Here is a 12,456-nt window from a genome sequence, read left to right as displayed (position 1 = left end):
CCCAAGCCGGCCCCCACAACCCCAATGCTCTCTTCTTCCCCAGGACAGGGCAGGGTGCTCACCTGGCACCCCCATGTGTCCGAGAGCACCGGCTGTGCTCTAAAAGGAATATTTTGTTTATATCCAGTAGTATCATGGCAAAGGGTTTTCACAGAGGGCTCAATACAATAAAGGAAGAGGATGAGTACCCTTTCTTTTCTCTTTGCCACTGAGACACCCGATTATCCAGGGGCAGTGCTCAGAGGCCCTGGTTCAAATCTTACCACCCGGGACTCTAGCACTGGAGAATATGACGATTCGCGTCAAAGGTCAATGGAATTGGAGCCTCCCTTAGTCTTGTGTGATGGACTGAAAAAAGGAGCTGGACATCAGTCCATGTGCACCCTCAGCTTGCCTTGGGGCTCTCTGCAAGGCGGGGGTCAGGGTGTGGGTGTGCGGGAGGAAAGCCGGGGCTGGGGGCAGACACAAATATGGAGAGGGAAGGGAGGGGGAGCAGGCGGGACACATTAGTTGTTGAGCAGCAGACCAGAGCCCAAAAACTCAAAGGGCCTGAGCTGTGACTGTTGCCCAGTAGGTGCCAAAACATGTCGGTCCTCCAAGATGTCCAGCACCAGCATGCTCACAGACAGCAAAATCTGGAAAACACCTTAGCGTCCCTTAAGAGCAGAAGAGCCCCTCGATGTGGTTGACTCAATCCATGGGGCTCTCTGTCAAGCCAAGGAGGTGAAGGGGATGGATGTGGAAATACAGGGTGGGATCTCAAGGCCACTGGGGAGTCAGCGCACATGAGCCGCAGAGTGGTGAGTGTCCGCACTGGGCATGCGAGCCACCCTCACAGCCACACCTATCACCCCAACTTTGTAGTGGGCACACGCATCTGTCAAGGTGGGACCCATGCCCAGCTCATGGGGGTGACTCTGGCTGGGGAAAGGACCTGGCTGTCAAAGATCCCTGGATAGGACCCCAAAAGTGGAAGAGCTGAAAAGCACTGGCTGGCATTTCTGCTTCCTCCACCCGGAAGCCCTTTGCTACCAAGACCCCTACAACTAACTGGCTCAGTGGTAAATCAGGCTGACGGGGAGCAAGGAGGAACCATCCCCTTCTCCCTCAGCATCTAAGCCACAGGTAGGACCCACGTCCAGGACATCTGCCGAGTGGCCCTGGACCAGTGGCTGGCCCTCAAAGACCCCATTGACAGAGGATTTCAACCACCTCCACTTCGACCTCAGTCCGCACTTCCTCACTGACTATGTTCTTCTTTCCAGCTTATCTCTTAACTCAGGGAAAAGACCCTGCGGGCAAAGCATCCCGTGAGAGAACCGAAGCTCCCCCTCAAGCAGTAAGGACTGTCCTGACTGCAGACCCCACGTGATGACCCCAAGACACTGCTCCACACGACCTTCACTGCCCACCTGCAGACCCCCATCTACCCCTGTCCCACACTTTCCTTCTGTAAACCTGCAAGTATTTTTGGCACTGGAGTAAATCCTTTTCTTGTCTCACCACCTCTCATCTCTCTGCCTCTGGATTTTATCAGCGGCGAGTAGCCGAACCTGGTCTGGTTGGAACCCCCTGTGCCCCAGTTACACCATCTGAGAGAGGGGTCAAGATTCCTGCTTTCCCTATGCCAGGCAAGGCTGCCCCACTGATCCCCAATGTGCACCCCAAACTTTAGTGGGCTCGCTGGAGTGTTGCCCCAGGCTGGTGCTACCCCTGACCTCAGTAGAATCCAGCCCCAGGTCCTGTCTGTGGGGGCACCTAAGGCCCTGGGCCTGCTCTCCTGGGAAGGTATGGGGTATGGGGTGGTGTCTGCTGGCAGGTAGGTGGGGGGGGGGCAGGTATAAGGCAGTCAGAGGAGCATTTTTGCTTTTAGACCTGGTCTCAAGGTACAGGGTGGGAGGGGGTCCCTGGAGGCCCTGAACCACTGAATTCCCTAATAGGCTTCCAGGGTGGGAAAACAGACACATGAAAACCTGGGGAACCAGAACCTGAGAACCTGGCTTTGAAACAGAGAGGGGGGCCTAGAGCCCCCGCTAACTGAGGACTTGCCCCTCTGAAGGATGAGCATGTGCCCTGCCCCAACCCTCCGCAAGAAGAGGAAATTACTCAGGGATGAGTCACCCTCCCTCTCCTTCATCCCTGCTGCTTAGTATTTCAGCACCAAAGGATTTTACTTCCTGCCCTCAGGGAAGGGAGGTGGGGCTTTGTGGAGAGCCCCCTTCTCCAACGGACTGGAAGGCCCAGCCCCCTCCTGCTGGAGGCTTTCCCCGAGGATCTGAGGGTTGGAGAGGAGCGGGAGCAGTCAGTGCCCACCCCAGGGGCAGGGCAGGGAGGAACCCGCCTGGCTGGGTCTGGTAAGAGGCCCATGAGGAACATGGGTATCAGGGCTCCCCCCACCACCCCCGTGGGGCGCAGAACTGCACAGGTGAGGCCACAGGAAACACAGTGCCATGGAGGAACTGAGGCCCCTGCTGTGAGAACAAGCTGAACTGAACTTCCTTTGAGGACAAGATGGGGATAACAGACACTCGGAGAGAGAGAGAGGGGCAGGAAAGGACCTGTGAAGGTCCCTTGCAAGTCCAGGGGCACCTGCCCCCAACCCCTGGAGCCAGGCCATCTCCATGTCCCAGAAGGTCAACTGGGGAAAGAACTGGGAGCATCCAGAGAAGGGTGTGTCAGACATGGGAGGGGGTGGCGCAGAGGGACTCTGCAGGGGGAGAGGAGAGTGGAGGCCTCACCTGGACCTGGCCCTTCCCCATGATCCTGTCTGTGCTCTCGCCATCCTCCTTGGTGATTTTCGTTTTGTTGTAACACTTTTCATAGCACAGTATCCTCAAGGTCTGGGAGCCTTCCAGCTCGATCTCGAATTCCTGAAGTCCCAAGAAAGAAGGAAAGTCCCTCATGAGCAGACAGGTCCAACGGCTTCCTTGCTGCCCCAGAAGGACCCATGCCTCAAGACCCTCTCCACTTCAGTCCTGCGATGAAGACCCTCAGAGGTCAGTTCCCTGTCAGCACCCCTTTGTGGCCCAGTCTGGATGCTTCTGGAAGCTCTGAATGCCTCTAACATCTAATTCGAACTCCCTAAGCCGTATGTCAAAGGGCAGTCCCCGTGCCACATGCATCAGAAGCTCAAGGGTACTGGTTATGAATGCAGACACTCTATGGACTTTGGGTGATAGTGATGTGTCAGTGTAGGGTCCCCGATTAGTGGGGGGGGCTGTGCATGTTTGGGGACAGCAGGTATATGGGAAATCTCTGTCTCTTTCTGCTCTGGACCTAAACCTGTGGACCTAAATCTGCTCTAAAAATATCAGTCTATTTGAAAAGAAAAAAAAAAAAAAGGACCCAGGGAGGTGATACAGGGAAGAACTGCTCCTGTGGGCTTTCGAGCTGCCTGCTGTGGGATGTGCGGTGTTAGCCTTCTCCTCCATCACCCCAGGGTATCTTCGGTAAATTCTGCATTTCACACCAGTGCTGTTGCAGGCACAGGTTTGTGCTGGGGAAATGGAAAGAGGGTGACGGAAAAGAGAAAAGGAGAGATTTCTGAGCCTGCATGGGGGTGGGGAGGGCGCATGTACCAGGAACATGTAACACCCCTGGACCATTCAGTGGCACACCCAGGCTGGCCACCAGGTGACCTACTGGTCCGGAACCCTCCGTGCCTTGGTTCCTTGAGCCTCCACCGCTGGCTCAACCTGAACCCTTTGTGCTGAGTCTAGCACCCCTCCCTCACTGCCCCTGTCAGTCCCAGCCCTCTTGCTCCCTGCAAAGCCTTTGGGGGCTCCATGTGGCTGTGCTGCTCCCTCGCCACAGCAGCCACCACCCTTTGTGCAGGGACACCCAGAGCTATCATGCCGGGGCAATCTTATAGGCTCGCCGTCCTACAAGGCATTGAGTCTGATGATCAGAGCAGTGGACACCAAGAAAGGAGAGCTGGGGGTGGCCCCATGAGCCACGTGAACTGAGGTGGACCAGGCAGCCAGGTGGGACTCAGCTGCTTCTTCTGCAGGGGGGTGAGTGGTGTGATCCCACCCATATCTTTAAGCATGAGGCCTTTGAGAGCCACAGCTGCTCCAGAAACTGGGAAATGGCATTCTCACGGATCTGGGGACTTCATCAATATTGGCCACTCTGTAATCATTCCTGTACTCCCAAGGCTCAAGGCAAGACAGCAAGCAAGTGAACACAACAGCTCTCCAAGGTGAAGGCCAAAATAGCACCAACTCTACAAACCCAACACCCGGGACAGGCAAACAGGGTGCCTACCCCCGCCCCTGCTGGCAAAAAGAGCCTCAGGCTTCCAGAAACCAAGAGGGTCACAGGGCTCATTCCAACTTCCGAGGAAAAGCTATGGAAACTTACCAAGTAAACAGTAAGCATAACAAAGGCAGCACAAAAAGCCCTTTTAAGTTCGTTTTCCAAATGCTTCTCCAGCAAAATAGGCTGTTTCTTTGTGACCGGGGAGGGGGGGTTGGATTCTCAGGAACACAGAGATAAAATCTCTTGGACTAGTCCCCCCTCTCTCCTCCCAGGAGATTCCTGGCAAGCTGGTGGAATGCTGGCGGTGGCGCCTGTGGGGGGTGGGGGTGGGGGAGTGGAGCCATCTAGGGAGCCTTGGGGCGGGGGCGGGGAGGCGTTCAGACTCTCCTCAAGGACAAGATCCTGGCAGGCCAGCGCCAGCACGCAAGCCGCGCCTGGAATCAGTACCTCACCTCGTTCCAGTTGGGCTCCGCTGTGTCTCTGTAAACGCGTGTCTTGGCTTTATTCACAAAATAACCAAAGGAGTCCACCTCCAGGGTACAGTACAGATCTGTGGAAGGGTGACACAGGGAAGCTGACCACACTTCTTCGTATTACCCACATTTTCTATGACAGCAGGGGTTATTTTTGTCGGGGGCCAACGGCAGGTTGCCCCAAGACGGGCCACTGTGACATGGAGATTATTCTGAGCTGAAGGCAATCAAGACTATGAGCTGAAGAGAAACTTCTATGCTTCCCTTAACTATACAGAAGAATCTAGATTGGGGGGGGGGCTTTCTCAAAATAAGGGTTATGAGCAGAGATAGAGGTTATCTGAGTGACCCATCAGTACAGCCGGGCAAACAGCTGTTCCTTTTTTTTTTTTTAATATTGTATTTTATTTGTGAGAGAGTGAGCGAGCGAGCGCTCAAACAGGGGGAGCGGCAGGCAAAGGGAGAAGCAGGGACCCCGCTGAGCAAGGAGCCCGATGCGGGACTTGATCCCGGGATCCTGGCAAATGTTCAGCCAACTGAGCCACCGGGGCACCCCCAAACTTTTGTTCTTATTGCCCTGTGATGTGCATTCCTCTCCTCTGAAGTCCCAGACCCCTGCCCCCTTCTCCTCAGTTCGGAATGACACATATGCCTCATTTTGCCTGACTGATCTGTGATTTCCATGTCCGTGTGGATTCCCCGTGGGCACGCTATTACACTGAATTTTCTCCTATTAGTTGGTCTCACGTCAATTTGATTCTTAGTCCAGCTGAAAGAACCCTTAAAGGGGACAGGAATTCTTGTTCCCCGACATTTTCAAAATCAGAAAAAAAATAAAAGATTTTATTTATTTATTTGAGAGAGAGAGAGAGTGAGAGGAAGAGAGCATGAGTGGGGGGAGAAGGAGAGGGAGAAGCAGACTCCCTGCTGCAGGGAGCCCGACATGGGGCTCGATCCTACGACTCCAGAATCATGACCTGAACTGAAGGCAGACGCCCAACCAACTGAGCCACCCAGGGTTCTTTTTAAAATAAAACAACACCCCAGCAGCCAGCACGAGCCGCAGCACCTCATGCAATGTTCCACCCATGGTGCAACTGAATCAGCACCTCTTAGAACATGTGTTCACCTGGTCCCTTGACAAAGCCCTAAAGCCTCTATGTGAGCAGAGAGCCCTATGGCTGGTGACCTGGGCAGAGGTGAATGTGCCATCACCACCAGGGGGGAGGACGCACACAGAGGGGTGGGGCCAGGGGAAGTGCCTACCACCTGCACAGTTTGAGTTTACCAACTAAATTGGTAGCAAAGGGTGCTGCAGGCCAGGGCAGGGCACTGAAAACAGCTCTGTGCTAGGAGAATTGTGGGGTGCAGCAGGAGCAGAGGTAAGGTCCAGGGAGGAGGCCACTGCCAAGGTCTGGATGAAGGGTGGGGCAGGTGGCCAGAGGTGACAAGGAAACTCCACTGATGGAGAATGTCATTTTACTGATATGGCCAGTAAACCAGACGGTGGTTTCTGGCCTGGCCACGGGTGGAGGGTGGCACTTCTCACTGGGGCAGGACATAAAAGAAGAGGAACAAGTTTGGGGTCCCAAGTGATGCGTTCAGTTTGGGGATGTGGAGTTTAGAGCATGGGACACTGAGGACACAGATGGAAAGGTAACAGAGGGGGCCCAGGAGAACAAAGTGGGGATGGAGAGGCAGGTGCCAGGCATCATCTGCGCTGCTGATGGAAAGGTCCCTGGGCGTAGGAAGGAGGGAGTATATGCAGTGAAGGCCCAGATGGAACCCTTGAAAAACCAGCATTTATGTGAGGGGGCGTGAGGCAGGTGCACCCAGGGGAATCATTACGTCTGTGTGACGACTTTATGGGGGTATAATCGGCATACTGTATAATCCACCTGTTATAAGGTCGAGGATTTTTAATAAATTTAAACACTTGTCCAAACAGCACTACTACTGCCCTCCCCCCAAAAAGTCCCCTTGGGCTCAACTGCAGTCAAATCTCTTCCCACCCTGAGCCCCAGGAAACCCTCACCAGGCGTTCTGTCTGCAAACTGTACCTTTTCTATAAGTTTCAGACACATGGGATGATATGACATGGAGTCTTTTGAATCGGGTGTCTTTTGTTAGGAATGATTCTTTTTAGGTTCATCCCTGTGGCTGCCCGTAGCGGTACTCTGCGCCTCCCTGCTGCCGAGCCGCACTCCGTCACGTGGATGACCATGGCGTGTTTTATGCGAACACGCCCTCATCTCTCTAAATACTTAAAAGCAGGGTTGCGAGATCACACAGTAGGGGGGTGTTTGACTTTTTAAGAAACCGTAAAACTGTCTTCCAGCATGGCTGAACCATTTCACGTCCCCACCAGCGGCGTGCCTGAGGGTTCCAATTTCTCCACATCCCCACCGACATTTGTCACTGTGCACCTTTTTGCTTATTGCCATCCTGGCGGGTATCAAGTGGGATCTCATTGCGGTTTTAATTTACATTTCCCTACAACCATGAGCATCTTTTCACATGTTAATTAGCTACCTGTATTTCTTTGGTGAAATGTATTCAAATCTTTTGCTCATTTTTAAAAACTGGGCTGTCTCCTTTGCACTGATTTCTGAAAGTTCTCTATATTCTCTGATTACAAGTCCCATATCATGTGTATACACACACACATATATACACACACACGCACATATATATGGTTTATAAATACTGTCTCCTAGGCTGTGGCTTGTCGGTGAGTTCTCGTTCAGCTTTGCGGCATCGGTGGGAAAGGTCAGCACAGTGCCCGTCCTGCGTCCTCCTACAAGGGGCCTGAGGGCTCGCGTGGAGGTGGCATGCTGAGGGGTGCAGCATGTGCTGCCCTGGACTGAAACGCAAGCAGCCCCCACTGCTCTGACAGCTTAAGCACCTGCGAGGTGCTCCCTGCCTCGGAGGGGTGGGAGGAAAAGGGTATCCATTGAGCTGTCAGCAGCCAAATCTACGCTGCTGTCGGGGTCAAGGTGCTGCTGCCCACAGCTTGGAACCCAGGCTGTATTTTCCTGTCTGTAGCAGACGCCAGTGCCTGTAATTATAAGACCTGCCTGCAGGGAGCAGCTCAGCAGCTCGCACATCTGGTCTAGAGACCAGAGACAGGCAACAGTCCGCTCCAGGTGTCACCCCGCACAGGACCTCACAGGGTTAAGAGTCCAAGGCATCCGATGATAATCTGAGTCACGACCCTGGTTCCTCACAGCCTCCAGCTCGGTGCCCTGACACCTTCCTCCCCAAACCAAGCACTTACTTGAACTCTGCTTAAAGCCAGTGGCGGAGTGGACGATGACGTTCAGGAATCCGTACAGCCCTGGAGATTCATCATCTGTGCAAGAGAGCAAAGGGGTGAGCACATGTTCTCCTGAGAGAGGTCGGCAAGTGACAGGCTCTGCTTCAAAATCAACCCTCCAGGGGAGCACCACGTAGCTGCCATCTGCTCGGCACAGGGCCAGGTGATGTCACAAGCCAGAAAAACAATCCACTGCATCCTCTGTCTCAGAGACCTTAGGTTCTGAGGTGGTTTACAACATGGCAGGCCGGTGACTGAGGTGAAACGTGGTCAGGTTCCCAGGACAGGAAAGGGGAGGGTGGCATGTGACACAGATGTCGTGCGTGTGCATGCATGTGCACAAGCATACACCTGTGAGTGGGGATGAGCAGACACAAGTGTGTGCGCGAGTGAACGCAAAATGCAGCATGACCAAAGGTGTGGGCGGGAAGCAGAGAGTTGGGAGGCCAGGGGAGCGGGACCAGACCCGGAGCACAGAGAGGGTCTGAGATGTGTTGTGTGACCAGGAACAAAGTCATGGGTCTCCTCAGCCATCCAGCAGCTGGGGAAAGACCACCCCTGACCTGTCCCATCCACTCCTGGGAGAGGCCGACAGGCCCTAAGCAGCACACACATTCCTTCAAGAAACCCATGGTCCCAAAGACAGTGCTGACAGCAGAAAGGGACGGCAGCCCTTGGGAGGACAGCCCACCTTCTTTGTTGATGGTCAGTGGAATGCTGTGCACGGTCTGAAGTTTGACACACGAACTGGTCAGCATCTGCAGCTCCACGGATGTCAGGGAGAAGCTTTTGAAACCTGAGAGGGCAGAACCCAGGTGCATCAATCAGCCAGTCAGACCCCCAGGACACCCAGAGGGTGTTCTCTGACTTCCCTGCAAGGGACCTTCACCACAGCCTGGTGATGAGCCGCAGTGGCCAGGAGGGGGCGATCTGCTCCCAAGAGAGGAGCTGGTAAATGGCCAAGTAAGGCGTGGCCTTGGCCAAGGCTAAGCTCAGCGGGGAGGTGGAATTAGCATAAGGCTTGCAAACACTAGAGCTGGCCTGCCACCTAAGCACAGCCACAAGCCAACTGTGAGAGGGTGACCGGGTGTATCTTCCCACACAGATACCCAGCATAGCCCTGCCCCGCGTTCTGCCACCGAGGGCCCCTGTCTCTCCACCAGGTGAGGAAAAGGGGCTTATTTCTGTTGCAGCACCGAGCAGGGAGCAGACACTGCCATGCTGCAAATGGTTGGGATCCCCTGGTTATAAAAGGAAACCCAGCCGTCAGAGCTGCCAGGAGTGCCTCATCCCCCAGGATGCAGGGCACTGTGGGGGGAAATGGCTCAGCACAGGCAAGGATGATAAGCCCAGAGGGATGGGAACTCAGGACAGGGCAGAGGCGTGTGGAGCTCCCAGTCCAGGTCTCTCTGCAGGTACTCTCAGAACAGTGCCACACGCAGCGCACCTAGGAACGTCTTAGCAAGGACAGCTGCAACCCCAGGACTTGTGGCAGGGTCTGCCTTCCCACCCCTGCCAGATGGTCAGACAGGCCCAGCGGCAGCTCTGAGCTCAGGAGAAGGAGAGAACTGCCAAGAGACCGAAGCACCCAGGGAAGGGACCATCCCAGCAAGGAGTGAGCACCCTATCCTAAGAGTGATCAATCGCTGGCCCCTTGGACAGGGAGTGGGGCCAGCACAGTGTGGCTGCCTAGGCGGGTCCAGCCAAGGGCCCTTTTGGCATCAGCACCTGCGGGGGACGAGGGAGGCCTGGGGGTAGGGCAGGCAAGGGCGCAGGGGGCCACAGGGGCAGGTAGGCAACAGAGTAGGGAGGTTCAGGAGGCAGACGGGGAATTTAGGGAAGGCACTGAGGGAGAGGGAGAGTTCACAGGGAAGGTCAGAGAGCTGGTGGGGGGTGAGGTACTGGGGATGTGGGGGAGGCATAGGCAAGTGGGCACAGAGGGCAGGGCCCTAGCAGGAGTTCCTGTCCAATTTATTTTCAGAATCAGAGCTCCACAGAGCATCTCACTTGGGTAAGAGCGCCACTGTCCAGCCCCTTGGGAAGGAAGAAAAGGCCTGAAACCATCGGAGGGGATGAATATCCTGCGGTTCCAAGCCTCTCCTTGCAGATGCCACTTACACTTCTTCTGCTGCTCTCGGATGTTCTCCCTCCACTCAGCGCGCTCATAGTCAGAGGAGATCAGGAATGTGTAACTCTGGCGCGAGAGAAGGAGAATACACCCTGGTTACCTCCACTCCCACTCAGGTGCCGCTCCCCGTCCCTGTCCACATGGAGTCCGGCACTGCACCCCTCCAAGGCACACGTATGTGGGTGCCAGAGGCTGGCTGGGGCCTGGTGGCTGAGTGTGCTCGCAGCTTGGCTCGTGCTTCTGGCACGCTCCACCCTTCCTGCCAGCTGGGCTTCAGGCCACAGCTCCTGTGCCCCGTGCAGCTCTGCCTCTGGCACCAGCCCCCTGCCTAGACTGCCTGGGCCAGGGCATGGCATGTTGTAACTCAGGGCCACAGAGAAGGTGACCAGGTGGGATCTGCAGAGGTGAGGGCCAATGCCACCCACCACCTGTGGCCAACACACAAGCCCCGAGCTGTGACCTAGAGACGAGGCGCCTGCAGAGCCCACCAGCTGCCTCCCTAGGCTGTGCGCGGACAACCACATGTGATGCCCACAGAGGGAGTGGCCCGGGCTCCAGATGGCACCAGGAGCCAGACTCGGGAGAGAAGCTCCCCTCAGGCCCACCATGTCCCCGGACAGAATCCCTGTACTGAGGACCGGGTCTGCACAAACCTGTGAACCCCCTGCCCTATTCAGACTGCCTGGAGACCCCACTACCCCCCAGCTTTGGGGGCTGAGCCAGCTGCCAGTCAACCTGGAGGCTTCGGCCCAAAGCACCAGTCAGAGGGACACACGGGCCTGGGTGAGCCACACTGAACAAGGCTCTCCTGGTGGGAGAACGCCCTCCAGGGAAAAAGGGCTGCTGCTGTACAGGCCCCATGGGAGCTAGGGTCTCGGCCACAGCACAGCGAGGTTCAGGCTCAGTGGGAGCTGGGGGCCAGGAGGGTCTGCCAGGGCTAGCAGCAGGAGGCCCCGGCTGGCTGAGTGAGATCGTGGTGGGCGCTCACCTTGCCGTTGCGGTTGTGCACCCTGAAGGCCATGCTGGGGGACATGAGCAGGAGCAGCGACTCCTGCTCTGACAGCTTCTTCTTTAGCCTCTCGATGGCCTTGCTGCCCTTGTTTGCCCTCTGTGGGGAGAAGCCACATAGTCACGTTTCCATCCTGGGGGCCCAGTGCTACCCGTTCCCACCTGTCCCATCCCCACTGCTCCCAGAGCCTTCCTTGGCCTACAGGGTTTGTGGTGCGGTAGGCCCACGGGGTGGGGGGAGGGGGGGAAGACCCCTGTCCTGCTGAGCTCACCTCAGCCAGGCAGCCCCGAACCGAAGCCCAACCTTCCGGGGACCCGCCTTTTCTATGGCCACTGCATGGTGCCTGCTCTGGCCGGGGCTAACCCTACATGCGAATGCCTCATCCTCACCGCTCCTCCAGTCTTATAAATCACTCCAGAAACAACCAGGGGCCTGCCTGGGGCAGTCCAGAACACCTGGAGGGGCTGATTCCCCTACCTGGGACTCTCTCCCCACCGGTGCAGCCGGGCACCTCTTCCACCCCACATGCTGGACGGCTCCAAGCCTGACAGTGGGCTCGCAGGGGTCCCAGGTCCCCAAGGCCGGTGAAGTGGGTCAGATACTCAGATACCCGTGTGCAAAGGGTTGCTGCCACTCCAGCTGCAGAGCCTAGCCTTGCTCCTTCCCAACTGGTCTCACCTTCTCTCTCTGGATATCATTCTTGATCTGGGATATCTTGATCTTCATGGCATCCAGCTCCTCGTCCAGCACCAGGGGGATGTTGGGAGCTGCCTCTGACTCATCTACCGTCTGGAAGCTGAGATCCGTGAGTGGGATGTACCACTTGCAGTCATACTGCTGGGTTTTGCTGGGTGAGGAAATAGCGCATTAATACACGGACTACTTTCCTTTGCTAATGTCACTGTTCTCAAGAGCCAGAAAAGCCTAAGTTTGAGGCTTGCGTAGTTTATGAGACCTGAAAACCTAGCTTGTGGTCCATGCAATAGACTGGCATAACGCCATCAGCCAACACTGGTGACCCAGCCCTGGTGACCCCTAGCAACAGGCACTCTGCATGCGTGAGTTAGGCCTGATCCACCTTATCCTGGGTTGATGGTGGCAGCTCACAGGCTCCCTGATGTGGGAGCACATCAGGGGCATCCAATGACAGGACAGGACTGCAGATGCCCCCAGAGCCATAGAGTTTGAGGGGTTACAGATCTACCAGGGGTAATCCCCTGCCGTGACAGAAGGGGAAACTGAGGCTATCTTCTGAGATGACTGATTTAAA

General features: G+C 55.9%; 1 protein-coding gene across 1 annotated transcript in view; it reads right to left on the bottom strand.

The window, feature by feature from the left end:
* Positions 1–12,456, bottom strand: part of BCR (BCR activator of RhoGEF and GTPase) — a 120,446-nt gene that overhangs the window by 16,770 nt on the left and 91,220 nt on the right. The window contains exons 10-16 of the mRNA XM_026487832.4: positions 11,865–12,033; positions 11,166–11,285; positions 10,168–10,243; positions 8,741–8,845; positions 8,011–8,085; positions 4,713–4,810; positions 2,739–2,870 (exon numbers count right to left, since the gene is read on the bottom strand). Of these exons, the coding sequence (XP_026343617.2) occupies positions 2,739–2,870; positions 4,713–4,810; positions 8,011–8,085; positions 8,741–8,845; positions 10,168–10,243; positions 11,166–11,285; positions 11,865–12,033 (775 nt within the window). The remainder of the gene's footprint in view (positions 1–2,738; positions 2,871–4,712; positions 4,811–8,010; positions 8,086–8,740; positions 8,846–10,167; positions 10,244–11,165; positions 11,286–11,864; positions 12,034–12,456) is intronic.

The sequence above is a fragment of the Ursus arctos genome, unplaced genomic scaffold (genome assembly GCF_023065955.2).
Source record: "Ursus arctos isolate Adak ecotype North America unplaced genomic scaffold, UrsArc2.0 scaffold_34, whole genome shotgun sequence".
Taxonomy (NCBI): Eukaryota; Metazoa; Chordata; class Mammalia; order Carnivora; family Ursidae; genus Ursus; species Ursus arctos.
Note: the sequence above shows the minus strand (reverse complement) of the source record. Positions and strands in the feature narration are given on the sequence as shown.